Source organism: Phaethon aethereus (genome assembly GCF_964289735.1).
Source record: "Phaethon aethereus genome assembly, chromosome: 2".
Lineage (NCBI taxonomy): Eukaryota > Metazoa > Chordata > Aves > Phaethontiformes > Phaethontidae > Phaethon > Phaethon aethereus.
The window spans coordinates 39,238,628-39,255,407 of record NC_138582.1 but is presented as its reverse complement, the minus strand read 5'-3'; the positions used below and the strand labels follow the sequence as shown (position 1 = coordinate 39,255,407).

The following is a 16,780-nucleotide window of genomic DNA, read 5'->3' as shown; positions in this document are numbered from 1 at the left end:
AAGAAACACGCACTTGCTGTTGGCCTGGCTTTACTCATTTCTTCACCTACTGTGGACCCTGCACTGGGTTGATATGGACGTCCGTCTGAAGATCTAGGCTGAACAGAATCATGGATATCTACTGACTTCTGTGAGATTGTATCCTGAAAAGAAAGCAAAAACACACCCTAATAACCAACTTCAGAAGACTTCTGCAAATCCAAATTTTTCATCAGTTTATTCAGTCAGTGCTAAGAAATCTGATGGTTATACATATTTTCTATTTTAAACACGTTTTAAGTTTTTATTGCCAGAGAAAATTCAAAGGGCAAAGAAGTCAACCTAACTGGCCATCTTTCCATCTCCAGCTTTTTCCCATCATGCCAATACATCAAAGAGATCATTGAGAAAAATGAAATAAAACCCACACCCCAAACCAGAAAACAACTCAAACCCTAAATACAGTATTACCAGACACAGGACATTACCCAAAACATACACAGGTAATGACCTACAGCCAACTTCTGGAAGCCAACTTTGCTGCAAACAAATACTACTCTCTTTCTCAATTAATTCCTTGCCATTTTTAAGCATTAAATAGCACTTTATCTAGAAAAAAACTTTGTCAAGTAAATCAAAGCTGAAAAATGGGTTTAAACAAAGTATACTTTTCACTTATCCCATATCACAACACATTTGTACTAGACTCTTGCAAGCTTTAAAAATATTTCTGATTTCAGCAGCTTACCAGTTTTTCTTTTGCATCAGAGGGAGATCCAGAGCCAAACTCCCCACTGACTGGTCGCCAAGTCAGCAGCCTTAAAAACACAAAACCAGTACCAAATTTACTAAGTTTAAAATACAAATCAGAACCGATACTCTAAAAAGCCCACTTCAATATGGTGGGGTTTTTGTTTTAAATTAAATTATGGAAGCCAAGCATAAAAAGAGTCAGATATAAATACTTCCATAAATTAATAAACTAATATCAGTTTTAAGTATACATTTTAATCTTTCACACACACTGAAATATTTAAATATTGTTTTTGAACTTCAGCATTTCTGCCAATTGCCTTGGATGGACAACTGGTTTATGTGGAGATGGATTAATTTTTCTCAGAAATACTGGATTTGGCTTTAGGCAGTGCTCTAGTGCCATTAGTGGGCCTTGTTGTCTCACGTTGCTTTAAGCTTTACCTGGAATAAGGAATGAATCTACCCCATGACAAATCAGCATGAACGTCTGGAGATGTTTTGCATTCTCTATTTGGGATATGTTCCAGCATTGTAGTTCTATTTCCACTTCAGATTCAACACTTCTACTGAGGATTCGTTGCTGTTATGAGGCAGCAAGTCACCGACAATACTTCCAATCTCTTCCTTGCTGTCTTCCTATAGCATGTTGCTGTCTTGAGGATCTTTGCCTTAAGCACTAAAAAATTTCTACGTTAATTGTAACTTATTAAGGCTGTCTGTGCCTGACAAGAATTGAGGGAAATGGATTAAATAACCTAAGTGGTCCCATCACTTCTTGTTCTATCAAATCTATTGCTACAAAGTAAGATTAAAGTTATTTGTCATTGTTAAGATCTCAAACTATTTAGCCTCAATCTGTGTGAGGCAACGCTTGACAGACATTTGTGTCTGCGTATCCTAAGTGAGATCTTTCCCACTGTGTTAAGGATCCTAAATTAACATCTCACTGATCTCCATACAACTAAAGACCATATAACTAAAAAGACAAATTGGAGATAAGAAAAGATAAAATCTTGAGGCATGTAATGAGACAAGAAATAAAGTAGCGCAGAGAACTGAATTGATTCTTGAAAGCTCCAAGGACACAAACTGCAGATTATTCTGGATTAGAGGTTGTTAAATACAGTGCAATTTATTTTGGGTTATAAAGTCTTGAACTTCCATCTGCCAGAGGAGGTATTGGAATAATGAGCCATTATGAGGCAGTAGAGGCCAGATCATTGTAATCTGTGCAAGGAAACAATTCTAACTCTTGAATTTCCCAAGGACGAGAGGGCATTCACCCTGGCTTTCTCAGCATCAGCAAGCCGAGACTTGCTCTCATGAAGCTTCAGGAAATTTCAATTAAAAAAAAATATAAATAGAATAGACATTAAATAAAAGGAAGAATCAAAGAAACTATTAAAGTGAGCTAACAAAGTATGGTCTGGATTGACCAGTCAGTGTGGTAGATTGAAAAGTGGCTGAACAGCTGAGCCAAGAGGGTGGTGACCAGGGACATAAAGTCTAGTTGGAGGCCAGTAACTAGTGGTGTACCCCAGGGTCCATTTCTGTTCAACATCTTCATTAATGATCTGGGTGATGGGACAGAGTGGAAAGTTTGATGATGATACAATGCTGGGAGGAGTGGCTGATACACCACTATACACTGCCATCTAAAGTGACCTCGACTGCCTTGAGAAATGGGCTGACGGGAACCTCATGAAGTTCAACAAGGGGAAGCGCAAAGTTCTTCAGCTGGAGAGGAACAACTGCAGGCGGCAGTACATGCTGGGGGCCACCCAGCTGGAAAGAGGCTTGGCAGAGAAGGCCCTGAGGGTCTTGGTGGACACCAGGTTGGACATGAGTCAATAATGTGCCCTTGCTGCAAAGAAAGCATCCTGGGCTGCATTAGGAGAGTTGCCAGCAGGTGGAGGGAGGTGATCCGGCCCCTCTACTCAGCACTGTGTCCAGTCCTGAGTCCCCCAGTACAAGAGAGACATGGGAGTATCAGAGAGAGTCCGGCAAAAGGCCACAAAGACAATTAAGGGACTGAAGCATCTCTCCTATGAGGAAACGCTGAGAGAGCTGGGACTGTTCAGCCTGGAGAAGGCGGCCCAGGAGGATCTCAGGAATGTATATAAATACCTGAAGGGAGGATGCAAAGAGGGCAGAGCCAGACTCTTTCCAGTGGTGCCCTGCGCCGGGACCAGAGGCAATGGGCACAAACTGAAACATGGGAGGTTCCCTCTGAACATCAGGAGGCACTTTTTCACTGTGAGGGTGACCAAGCACTGGCACAGGTTGCCCAGGGAGGTTGCGGAGCTTACTGCCTTTGAGGTACTCAGAACCAGGACATGGTCCTGGGGAAACTGCTCTGGGTAGCCACGCTTGAGCGGGGGAGTTGGACCAGACAGCCTCCAGTGCCCCCTCTAACCTCTGCCATTCTGTGTGATTCTACATTAGTATCTTCAGCTATTAACACCTCAATGACTTTACTCAGTATGACCCAGCAACGTGCACTTGCAGCCCAGAAAGCCAACAGTAGCATGGGTTATATCAAAAGAAGCGTGACCAGCAGGTCAAGGGAGGGGATTCTGCCCCTCTACTCTGCTCTGGTGAGACCCCACCTGGAGTCCTGCGTCCACCTCTGGTGCCCTTGGCACATGAAAGACATGGACCTACTGGAGCGGGTTCAGAGGAGGGCCACAGAAATGATCAGATTGATGCAATGCCTCTCCTATGAGGACAGGCTAAGAGAGTTGGGGTTGTTCAGCCTGAAGAAGAGAAGGCTCCAGGGAGACCTTATAGCAGCCTTCCAGCGCCTGAAGGGGGCCTACGAGAAAGCTGGAGATGGACTTTTTACAAGGGCATGTAGTGATAGGACAAGGGGTCATGCCTTTTAACTAAAGGAAGGTTCATTTGGATTAGATATAAGGAAGAAATTTTTCACTATGGTGAAGGCACCAGAACAGGTTGTCCAGAGAAGTTGTGGATGCCCCAATCCCTGGAAGTGTTCAAGGCCAGGTTGGACAGGGCTTTGAGCAACCTGGTCTAGTGGAAGGTGTCCCTGCCCATGGCAGGGAGGCTGGAACTAGATGATCTTTAAGGTCTCTTTCAACCCAAAACATTCTATGATTCTATGATTTTGTGGAAGCCTGGCAAGAGCACAGTTTGGGCTTTTCTAGTAAGTGATCCTTGCTGAAATTGGTAGCTGAGTAAGTATTCTAGTACTATATTTTCCAAACAAGGAAATAATATGTTCCTCTCTCTTTGCAAAACAGTAACTTGCAAAGAACCAGTAGAGGCTAGTACTGCAACTAAGAACTCCTACATCCAATACTACTTCAACTTAAGAGTTGTAGCAAGTTACACAATACCTGGAAAATGTTTTATATGAATGCTGAAAGAGAACAAATGTAATCCTACCTGATCATATTAATAAAAACCTCTGCCAGAAGATACCTTGCACTCCAGAGATTCATAGCATCTGACTATTTCCAGACAATTAGCAATAAAGCACTTGGCCATAAAACTTTCATATATACTACTGTGTGATTCGTCTCTGTCTTCATTTCAATGTTAACTATAGTGTTACTTCCAGACATGGGAAACAAAGGTAAAAGGAGCATTTGCCCCTTTCTTTAAGTACTGGGGCAGCCTCCGCAACAAGCTGGGTATTAAAACTGTATTGCGACAAAAAAAAAAAAAAGAAAAAAGAAAAAAAGAAAAAAAAAAATTAAGGCTGGGAGGGCAGGAAAAGCTCCACCACAATAAGGCTAATAGAGGGACTCAGAAATACAAATATGACATGCTAGCCAAACCAGGAGTCACAGAAAAAGAATCAGATCCCAAAAGAAGCTGTACAGAAAGAGAAAGAATTACCCTCCTAAGAGCTCAGAAAGAAAAGGAAATAAATGAGTATAAAGTCTCCATTAAAAATATGAATGGATACCTGTATACTGTTATCATTTTTTCTTACCCACCTAAAAAGCTTCAGCTTTAATTAAATATGGTGAAAGTGAAAAGACTGTTTTGAGCACTTCTGTGTCACCCAACAATTGTTTGGAAAAGAGCAGATGTGCTTTCACCGTAGGGAAGGAGACTGGTTACACTCGTATAAAATCCGAGTAAGATTTACTTTACCCTGCAAAAGTTGTGAACGTCCCGGAAATAGAAGGAATAATATAATGAAGTTCTCAAAGAAGGCATAGAAAGACTGAAAAAGGAGATGGGAGGTAAAGAATGGAAATCTATGGAAGGAGTCAGATACCCTCCTAGGAAAATTAACCCACTGAAAAGCAGAAGTGCCATAAATATCAAACGAAATAATGCATATATTTCAAATCAGATAAAGGTAAAGGCAATAAAAGTATTTTGAATGTGTCTAAAGATTAAGATATCCAAAATGCTGCTCTAGAAGGGGCTCTAATATTCAATTGTAGGAATACCCAGAAACCTAAGTTTTAATTGTATGTGGAAACCAAAACAAGTGATTATTCACTTCAAAATCTTTCTAAGTATGGGACACAGTAAGTTAGGGCTAATTCAACTGGACTTTTACATCCAGAGATTTGGTTTCAAGTTTTATTTTTGGCAGTTACCAAAATGCAAAAAATAGTATGGTGCTTGCTCCCAGATGTTTCAGCTTTTTTTTTGTATTATTTTTTTGGATTCATACGTACTCACATAGAAAAGTAGGTGAGGTAGTAACAGATGGTTTAACGTATCTTTTAAGCATGAATGAAGCTCTCTTACAGTGCTATGTGATGCATAGCCCTAAAGTTAAGGTAAGATGGATGTGCAGAAGGTTCCCTTTTGCTTCAGTTTTCTTCAGGCCTGAATTACGTGATACCCAAAACCAAGTGCTTCTAAACTAGTTGACAGACGTAAGACAAGTAGTAATACAACAGTTCAACATTAAGACTATTGGATTTGAAAACAAGTAGTGCTTCACCTCAGTGTTGGTAGGGTAGGGGGAAAAAACCCTCATCTTCAGTATAATGCTGGGTGTCATTTCTTGTTACTCTGCTCTATGATGTCTATGTATAGCATACTACTCAGAATAGCACAGCCTTGTTTCCAAGAAACTTCACATAGAGTTGTAACACGAACGGAAAGACAATTACCAAATATGTAAGAGAATTTTCATAAAAAGATTAGGATTCGTAGAAACTACGATGGAAGCTATCCATCAACCACAGAGACTTCAATCTGTAACACTGTTGCACTAGTTTAGTATTTTGTGGAAAAAGCTTCACATGTAATCACAAATTGCAAAGCCTATAAGCTATATCAATAGCATTCCTCTATCACAAAAAAAATCAGGTAGTACTCCTCAAATAATCCAACACTTTAAAATTGAATGAAGTTACAGTTTTGTGGGTTTGTTTTTTTTCCTTATATCCTGTATGGTATTTCTAGTTTTTAATAGTTTATCATTTACAACACAAAAGCAGTATATCTAGCATCTAATTTATCATTATGTTCCAAGAAAGTCTGCTTCTATTTAGTTCACACATAACAGCTTTTTCTTCACCCTTTAGATATCTAACAGTTTGAAATCAGTAAGTCATCTAGCTAAACTACTTTGCAAAGTATAAATATTAACAGTTGTCTTACGCATGAGGGATTGTAGTTTTGAAAATATCCAGCATGCAAGTACAAGTTTTATCCCAGATTTCTAGGGTAAACTTTTCACCATTTAGGATGACAACATTCTCCAAACAGTTTGTACCAGACCGTGCCAGTTGTTCATTGTCTGGAAAAGACAAACAGTACATTTGTTTATTCACATTCAGCACAGTAAAATGTTAACGTTGTTTAACATAATTTGGTATAGTCCTACCTTGCTGCACGCACCAGTACAGCTGTGCAAATATATCATCCAAAAGAACATCACTAAGTACTTCTAAATACTGTGTGAATACATCACATATTGCATAAAGTGCATGGTTGCAGGTAGTTGTCATCCATTCAGCTTTCTAGGAGGGGGGGAAAAAAAGTTGTTAAAATTTTGGTTAAGGTGAAACTTTTCAGATACGCATCCCCACAGGCAGATGGATATATGTATTTATGCAATCTGAATTGCTTTATATTGTCATGCAATTCTGTATCTCAAAATGCCCAAAACCTGGAGCCCCAACTTTTGCTTTGCTAACTAGCAGGTTAAAAAAACTACAGAAACAGCAAACAACTATTCTTAGAGACCACATTATAGGACTGACAAGCACTCACCATCATGAGATACTGAGTTTGACGTTAGTGTCTAACCCTAGCTCAATAGTTTAACACCAAGCTAAGTTTTCTGTGTTTCTTCTAAATATTTTCCAGGGAATGAAAATTCAGAAAGTGAGACATGTCCTTCTACAAATAGTAAGACAGTGCCTCCTAAGAAGTTGACAATTTTAATCAAACTTCTAATACTAATAATTTACACAAAATTTACATTAAGAAGCCCATTTCTGTTTCACCTCCTCGTCAGAACAGTACCTGGTCCTGGTTTGGCAGGTCAAAATCTGTTTGGATGGTTAAAAGGGTGTATTTGAAAGCACAGTGATGGTTTTTTGGGTTTTTTGTTTTTCCCCTAATCATCAAAGACTTCTGAACTAACAGAACTTATTTCTTCTGATTGTGACTTCACTGCTGATCACAAACCTCATTCCATTGAACATGCTGTCATGAAATTATGTGTGTCTCAAATTCCAGACATCATGTGTAAAAGCTGCAGTTAATTCTTATAAACCAAACTTGTCGCATTTTATGCTATTCTTCTATTCTTCGTAGTGTAAACTACTAAGCCTTTTACAGACGTGGTTTAAAAAAAAAATTGAGAAAAGTGACAGTATGTCCAATGTGCTAATAAAACAAGATAAGGCTACTAGAACCACAGGTCAGCCATGCAAGTTTTGAGGTTTGCCTTACACTACTTGCTAAGCTGTATTGCTAATCAGGTTTTCTACTGTAAATACAGATCTCATGTAAATTATCTTCCCCCACTGTTTTCACCTCAGTCTGCTGTTCTGGCAGTTTCATATTGTCAAATATCCTGAAGACAATCCGAAACAAATCTTGCCACCAGTGTTTTTCGTAAGTATGGCCGTAAGTCTTCATTATTTCAAACATTACTGTTAAGCCCCTGAAATGAAGAAAGAATGACATATAATGAAAGTTACAAAAACATGCACTAGACCAAATATGTCTAACTGCAACAGCAATTAACAAACTCAAATACTATTAAGAGCATTATACATTGATCTGATGTGGATTAGTCACACTAGCACACTAAAAATTAAGTAGAAAATCAGCGTGTTTAAGAAGTACTTAAAAGTCAAAGGCAATAGCCAGAAAATACTTTTGCGAACTGTGGTAATTTCAAATTAAACTAGGAAAACAACTTCTTTACATGGGACCACAAAAATAAAGGAACAAGTACTTCCAGGTAAGAAATACAGACATCTAGAAACAAGTATTAATCTTCCCAGCTATAAAGGGAGTCCAGATGCACAGCTCTCATGTAGATGTGTAAATTTAAAATCATCTGTATACCACCTCTCATTTTTAGCATCAGAACTGCAACAGAGTACACTTTATACGGGGAAAAGCCACATTCAAGGAAAATAAGCAGGTTTTACATGAAATCAGATTACAGCTTTGCTTTTTCAGCTGTTTCTGCAATCCTCAATTCTGGAAATGTGACACCAGGCTTGCCCAGGTCAACTATGACAAATAAGAAGTAAGTAACAAATGGAGTAAGTAACAGGGGCATACATCACAGAATCAGAGATCATACATTTATATTTACTAATGAATAGAGAGGCTCAGTATTGCCACTGAAAAAATACAGATTTGGATCTTAATCCAATGTAATACCTTATTTAAAAAAGGGGGAGGAGGGGAGCAGAATTTTATGCATATTGACCTTCCATGTTAAAATAGTTCTTGATCGTTTTATGTTAGGAAAGTTAAACGTTGACTTTTGCATTTTACTGTGTTCTATGCATAAACTCCCTCCATTCCATTTGATTGTAAGTTGAGCTGAGCTGGTTTACGGTTTCTGTAAGAAACTTTTTTTTAGTTTCAGGTTCTATAAGAAATGGAAAACAGCCACTATATTTTAATTTACTTAAGCTTTAATTTACTTTTAAATGAACTATTTACATAGTTTTTGTCTTTGTGATGTCATGGCTATTCATCCTAAACAGGCACTTTAAGGAAAAATGTCATACTTGTCTATTTAACATAACGCAATCACAACCATGTAACATTTATTACAATGGAAGATAAAAATTTAAAGAACACAGACTTAATTTCTACATTCCAGCATCTATTTAAAAGGTGTTTTTAAGTAGTCTGGTGTTCCCACAGTGATATCACCTAAATGAAATACCTAAGTCATTTTACAGCAGTTACGTTTATTAAAAGAGTTGCTCCTATTTTAAAAGTGTAAAGTAAGCCTTTTAAAATTTGAGTTACAAATACTGATTGTTACCTGGTTCTTACATCTAATTTGCATCTATTGATGATACAGGACAACTCAAAGAGAATTGGGAACCATCCTCGCACCCACACTCTGTCTTCGGGAGCTACATTCATATCATCACTTGTGTATTCCTTGAACGCCTTTAGAAGAAAACAGGGTTATACAGAGTCATAAGAGTTAAATTCTTCAAAACAAAACACAGTTTGGACTGTAAGTAAATCTCTGCTGTATCAGTATTATACCCTGATACCTCAGGTGAGCTGGCAATCAAAATAATACTACTGAGAAGGTGAAGTATTTTTCAAAGTAATGCTTAGTATATTATGAAAAATAAGCTAAAAAAACTAAACAAGATGATACATTCAAGCATCATTTTTTGCTTGCAGATCAGTCTGAGTCTCTTTCTCTCTTGTTATAGACACAACACTGAAACTGAGGATCTACCATAACTTTTTGAGGATTCAAGCGTTTTTGCTTATGCCATTATACATTCTTCAGAACACTTCTCAGTAGGGAGCAAATCCTGAGATACACTGATTTCCAGCAGCTCTCAGGAAAGCCAGCCACCAGCTGAAATGGACGGATGGGGATGGGCAGGGTTAAACCGTAACAGGGAATAAAAGAAAAAAAAAAAAAAAAAAAAAAAAATTGCTGATACTTTCAAAGCCTGTGGCATTTGTATACTCCTATTGCTTCTGAATAAAGTACATTTCTCATTAATCTTTGAAACCTGAAGGGAAGCCAATCAGGTTAGCACAAGTAATTTTTTCTTTATAAAAGCATTGTAGATTAAAGCACTTATAATTTAGTTAATACAGACTATACCTGAGGTCTATCAGATACATATTTTGCACAGTGGCGAATGAGGCGGATCGCTTCCATACTGGTGTCTGGAAATGCTGCATTGCAGGCAAATTCAGACAAGCACTTCACTGCATCCTGGAAAGAATCTATGGTTGCTGGGAAGTGTTTTTCAAACACAATTGCTGGGAGAGAAGTGTGAACAGAAGAAAAAAGGCGTCATCCTTTAAAATCTATTAATTCTAATATGAACGGATTGTTAACAGAAGTCATGACAGACTGGTTCATTGATTGGTGCTGTCAAATGCTTGAGTAGCCATAAACACTGAAAAATGAATGCTCAACCTAAGAAAAAAACAATCACCTAGAGGGCATTCTATTTTGACAGTAAGTAAGTGTCTAAAATAAATCAAGGTAGCATCTAGTCTAAAGGAGGGATTTTTAACAGTTAAGCAAGAACAGAGCAATAGGCTTACTGCTTAACACTAGTCTGTGTGATCAGAGTTTAAGAAGGCTACATAGAGCATGGAGTTACATCTGCAAAAGGACTTCTCTCAGCAATATAGTCCTGTTGCTTTTATTTTAAATAGTCACTTTTGAGGGAAAAAAAAAACCATTCTTCATCAATGCTGAAAGTTTTAGGAACTTAGGAGTTTAGGTTGAGACAGAATGAAGGAGCCCTTATGGCACTTAAAGCCTGAGATCTAGATTAGGATGGGAAGCGGGGGGGGGGCGGGGGGGGGGGCGGGAAATCACAGTGCCACCTAGCTCAGCACTTTCACCTAAACAGGGCCACAGACAAGGACAATTCAGAAACAAGGAAAAAGATAAGGGAACAACATAACAGTAAAATGACTACACAATTTTTTTCCCCAGGGTGGGTGCTGGGGGGATAGGGAATATAAAATTGTTCATTTAGATTAAAATGTACACATTTAAGTAAATTTATCTAGGGCTTGACATATTTTACTACAGAATGATATACACAGGTAATTTTTTTTTAAAAGGCATAAAGGAAGACAGATAACTAATCTTATTGAATTATTTTTGTTAAGTATTTTCCCAGAGGATTGGTTGAAAAGTGTAAAACATTGGTTCTAAAGTATGAAGCAGGCTTTACTATGTAGGCTATAGAGCCAACAGATAAACAAAGCTTCTCAGCCTCTGGAGTCACATACACTTTCATGATGTCTGAATATCGTCAATACTCACTGACAATGTGTCCTGTAGTCTGGAATGCAAGTTCCACTATACTTTCATCCTGATCTGAGGCAGCCAGATGAAATACTGAAAAAATATTTTTCCAGCCAGAACGAATGTTAGCAGCCTGGGAATTTACCATCTGTGCAATACACCGTACAACCATGTCTCGAATAGTAGGAGACCTAAATTAAGATAATAAACCGTAATTGTTTAAAGTAAATTATATAATTAATTAGAATAGTGTAATTCTCCAGCAACTGATTTTACACAGGCAATTTGAAACATTAATTGCAAAAGTTGGTGCTTATGATCCCAGGCGACTCAGCTAATCGTATGCTATTACCTGTTTCTCTTCATGATATGTTCAAATGGTCTTAGGAAGTCCTTCTGGAATCGGAAATTAGCAAGTTCTCCTTTTTCTAAGAATTTCATTGATAATTGCCTTAATGAGTCTACTGCAAAAATAGCTACATCTTCATTGGGATTGCAGCCAACCTGACAATGTAGAATAGAAATGCATAGTAAGTTTGCATCAGAATTCTTATCGATTCATCCCAAGCTGCCTTTACATTTATTAACAGGGAACTAAGCAGTACTGGAAAATTACAAAACTAAACAGTAGCCAATTCAAAACCCCTCATTGTTAATGATATTCAGTAATCCCTAACCAATTCCAGCTATCTTCCACATTATATATCCTAGCACCTAAAACTTTCTAAAACTGTGCAAGCTGTCTAAAAAGACTTCAGCAAGCTGTATTAAAAATGCATGTCAAGTATTCACCTTTCTAAATAGTCAATTTAGACTGGAACAGAAAACAACCTCTTACCCAAGCTCCATAAAACACCCTCAAAAATTACAACACCTAACTAAAGGCAGACAGTTCTAGACCCAGATCATGATATATATATACACATATAACAATGTATATTCCTGCTTTTATATTTATTATATTATGTACCTCTGCCTTCTCAGAGGCCTTTCTAGCTTTACAACTTTTGTTGTGTTTTAAACTACTTTACAGGACAGAAAAAAACCTGTGTAATTCAGATAAGCACATACCTTTCCAACAAATCTCTAAATAAAATTTATTTGTATTGATAATGCAAGGAACATGCCATATAATCATTAACAGGGATACCTTATTAAAATGATCTCCAATAACTTCCCAGATTCTAGACCACTGTAGCCTTATCCGACCCATGTTGTAGTAAGAAATCTCTACTATCTTCTGCAGACTAAACATTCGAGGGTGGGTAGCAGACAGCAGTTCATCCATAGATACAGCACAAAGCCAGCGAACAAAATCCACTGTTAAATGACCACAGATTTTAATGTAATATTGTTCCAAAGTTCAAGACAAAGCTGCTTTGTAGTTTACGGGGCAGGGAGAGTGGAATAAAACCTACCAATAGCATTTCCATCCAACCTTGTAGATCCCGTAAATATTCTGTAAAGTGCAGTTTAAGACATTGTTACAATTTCTTAAAAAGCATCTATTAAACATATATTCAAGATTAAAATATATATATATTTATAGACACCCCCTGACTACTTTTAACTAATTGTTTTTTAATAAATGTGAAAAGATACCGAGCTTTGAAAATAACATCAGAATTATTTAAATTATTTCTAATATTTAAAAATAACTCCCATAAGCATGTGTGGATACTGGGAGGTGAGCGTTGTTTCTACTACTGTCTGCTCATTGACAGTGACTGATGAATAATATCAGTAGTGTATAAACTATTCAGCCATGCTCCAAATACAGAAGTCAAACTTCTCCAGAGTGCTCAATTCCCCTTTGCCATGACAAATAGATATTCAAAACACTTCCCATCATGAAGTAGGGAGAAATACTGCAAACCTAAAGAGCTATTATGTGTCTGACATTAAGTCTCCAGTTCTCTTGATGTGATTTTACTGCAAGGCAACTTTCATTGAACTGACATCGATCTTGCTGCCTATACTCAATCACAGAAATGCTTACATGCCTTCAGAATGATACCACTTCATGATTTTCAATTTTGACAACCATTAAGGAAATGATGTTTTCTGATTTCTTATATGCTGAGAGCACATGATCCATTAACAATCCAGTCTGATCAGTGCTTTACAATATAAACGGGAATGTTTATGATATGCATTATGCCTGATAAATATGATTCATAGAAAAGAAGACTAGAATAATAATTTTGGTAATTTCAGACAACATCTACATAACTAGAGGAAAGGAGGGAGTCAGTAATTGCATTTAGGAGAAAAAAGGGTCTGTCAATAATGCTCCCTGTACTAAGGCAATTTGCTGTTTGTTACTACATATAGCAAATCAATATTCACCGGACAGTACAGCAGACTTCATTCTGCAACTCTTCTGTAATAATTTTATATATGTAAAAAGGCTTCTTGCCTAATCTTTGTTCTGTTCCTTCTTGCAAAAATACTTTTGCTCCGTAAAAAAGGAAAAAACCCACAAAACCGAAAAGCATTTTAATACGGTAACATTTATGTAGGGTTTTTTTCCAAATAGGGGTCCTATTATTAACACAGGATATTCCAATATTGTTTAAAAAGCTTGAGATAGCAACAGCAAATTTAATACAATACCTGTCTACAGCAACGACAACGCTTTGGGAGCTAGTTTCACCAATGGATTCCTGAATACTTGCTATCTGCTTCCAATCCACGTTTCCACCAACTACAAGCGAACAAAATTTGAAAAATGGGTAAGAGATAACACAGAAAGGGCTGGGAAGAAAGAGGAATGCCACTAACAGTATAATTACATATAATTTTTATTCACAAAAAAGAGAAGCAAATTATTCCTTTCTCTTGCATAAGCTGGGCATCTCGGTGAACAGTTGCATGTTGATTTAAGTCCTAATCCTCTAGATTCTCTATTCATGTATAAACTATATTCATTCCAGAAAACTGTCCACATTTGGAACAACTGTATGAACAAGTGAAAAAAATTCAAAAGCATAAAACACAGCTTTTTCTCTCCATCTTTAAATAGATTTTGGTAATTCTGCTACTGAAAATACAAAACATATGATAGATACCACACAATGGAGAACTTTTCACATTTTATTAGCAGCAAGTGAGTATATCCGTCCTAATAGGTTTTCTTTTTAATCATTCACAGAAAAGAGCTCCCATCAAAACTCCATCTTAAAGCTACAGCTCAAGTACACCAAAATTATCACCTAACAATAGTGAGAAAAATCTGTAAATAAAAATAGCAATATTTGATTTGGAGGCTAGAAACTGTAGTCCACACCTGGGAAGGCTGACATTGAGAAAATGCTAACTTTACGGGGAGCAAATCTCTGAAGTTTCTGGCAATCCCTAAGCAGCTCCTCCCTGCAACAATAACAAAAAAAACCCACCAAAAAAAAAAAAAAAAGGCAGGAATCTTGCAATCATTCTGGGTAATTCCACCTACCCTGCATTTAGTTGCTGGGTTTTTTTCCTTTAGGCAGCCTATCAGAAAGACGGGGGAGAATACAAGAATTGAAGGCCAGCAGTTTTATTCTCCGAGCTTTGCAGAGACAAAAAATTTCTCATTTTTCAGACTGCCTCCCAAAAGTATGCCTGAGTCTTGCTGTGGTCCACACTGGGAGGCAGCTCGAGATGACTGGCTGTCAAATCTAAACTGACCCATCCTAAGAATTTTCCCAGGGTATTTATAGAGTAACCTTCCTGTACATACATGCATACATATGTAACCTTATACTAGTATTTCAGCGACTTGTAATACTGTTGGGTTTGATCAAAACTTCTAAGCACACAAGCTGTCAGGATCAATAAACTTGAATCTTGGTAATGCATCAGCTAAGAAACACATCAAACGAGTAGCTGTGTGAGGTGAATTTGAAGGGCTATTTCCAAGAAAGCAGGTAACCCTAACCAAATCTGCCACTTTGTATGAGAATTCCCTATTACTGTAGGATTTATAATCAATGCTGGAAAACTTCACAGACAAAAGATTTATATTCCAACAGTTATGAGATCTTTTACAATGAAACACAGTCACCTATACAATTTTGCTTTATGAAAAACTGATTCCTCAGATTCCCACTGTCTAAACAGAACTTCTGGTTACCTAAGAATTACACTTTGGCTATGACCCACACACAGCAGCAGGTTTTATCTTCCAACTTTGTGAATAGAAACTAGAGTAGAAGAAAGCTGAACTTCAATTACAGCTCTAAGATCACATTCCAGCCAAAGAAGGAATAAATGTTTATTCCTTTACTTTTACAACAGAAGTGCTTGTGATGCCTTGAATTTTCAAGTAAAACAAAAGGGCCACAGCAGAAACATAATGCAAGAGTGATGAAGACATTCAAATGTAGATGCCTGAATGCATCTACATCAAATGCACACCTGAAACCCTGTTCAGGCAGTAAATGAGAAAAGGGTTTTTTGGGGTTGTGGTTTGTTTTTTTTTTTTAAATACACACTTCAACAAGAAGAGTGAATGCTGCTGCTTATGCACATCTGCTTTTGCAAGCAGGTTTGAAAGATGAAGCTTCTGTGTCACAAGACTGCAGCTTCACTTAGTCTAAATTAAACAACTATTCTCCTGTAAAATGTCTGTCTGTACATATGGGCATAAGCACCTTATTCGTCACAGGAATATAGGTTTATAGGGAGATTGCTAGAAAACCACAGTTCCAAAAGATACTTCAGAGTGATCATAGAAAGAAAATTAAAATATTTGCAACACAGGATTTGTGGAGAAGAGTGAAAAATGGAACAGTTGAGAAAATGACTGCATTCTAACCACCCCTATGTATATGAAAAACTAAACTCCTCTGAGTTAGGCATTTTTGTATAAGATTGAAATGATATTTAAAAAAAAAAAAGAAAATATATAAGTTTCCATAAGTGCACTGTAACAAGCATTCCAGAAATTCAATTTGGAGAGAAACATTTTATGCATTTGGGCATAGACTATTTTCCTTAGAAATGTGGTTGACAGAGGGGAAAAAAGTCTTTATGAGCTGGATCTACACCAACGACTAGCAAGTATGATTTAGAGACACCTGACTACAGTTTACATTCTTGAGCTATTAGGACTTAAAATTTTTAAAGGCCAGTCACTTCAGCATAGAGAAACTGCCAGCATTTGGAAATAGCAAAGTTGGATAGGTCATCAGGGAACACTAAACTGGAGGATGCATATTGGCAGGGTAGGAAGAAGCTCAGTATATGAGATGTTGGCAGATGCATTCATTTCCAGGCATAAGGTTTCTGTTCAGCAACTCTTGGCAAGGTGAGGGAGTATAAAGGAGAGCACAATGGAAAGAAAAGGACTGACTGCAGAATAAGAAAAGCTGTATGAAGAGAACAAAGCCAGATGATTATGATTTGTTGAGGGTTAAGATCAGGGAAACTAGTATAATAATCATTATTCCTCAAAAATTAAAAAAGTTACATGAAAACTTGGGGGAATGCAAAGCTTTTGCTCAGCTGCAGATGAAGTTGTTCAAAACGCAGGAGATACCAAGCATCATACTAAAACTGAAACTTTCTAACAGTCAAATTGAGTGATATATACTTCCTTGACGCTTC

At 37.4% G+C, this 16,780-nt stretch overlaps 1 protein-coding gene across 6 annotated transcripts in view; it reads right to left on the bottom strand.

Annotated features, from left to right (window-relative positions):
• ARFGEF1 (ARF guanine nucleotide exchange factor 1) overlaps positions 1-16,780 on the bottom strand; it is a gene marked incomplete at both ends in the record, with an annotated part of 97,584 nt that overhangs the window by 4,577 nt on the left and 76,227 nt on the right. For 4 of the 6 annotated variants that reach the window (XM_081996340.1, XM_081996342.1, XM_081996341.1 and 1 more), the window contains 12 exons: positions 14-143; positions 728-797; positions 6,337-6,475; positions 6,563-6,698; positions 7,723-7,852; positions 9,206-9,336; positions 10,022-10,182; positions 11,210-11,382; positions 11,544-11,695; positions 12,342-12,511; positions 12,610-12,650; positions 13,808-13,898. In XM_081996340.1, coding sequence (XP_081852466.1) covers positions 14-143; positions 728-797; positions 6,337-6,475; positions 6,563-6,698; positions 7,723-7,852; positions 9,206-9,336; positions 10,022-10,182; positions 11,210-11,382; positions 11,544-11,695; positions 12,342-12,511; positions 12,610-12,650; positions 13,808-13,898 — 1,524 coding nt within the window. The remainder of the gene's footprint in view (positions 1-13; positions 144-727; positions 798-6,336; positions 6,476-6,562; positions 6,699-7,722; positions 7,853-9,205; positions 9,337-10,021; positions 10,183-11,209; positions 11,383-11,543; positions 11,696-12,341; positions 12,512-12,609; positions 12,651-13,807; positions 13,899-16,780) is intronic. The other 2 variants (XM_081996343.1, XM_081996345.1) reach the window with 1 other exon arrangement.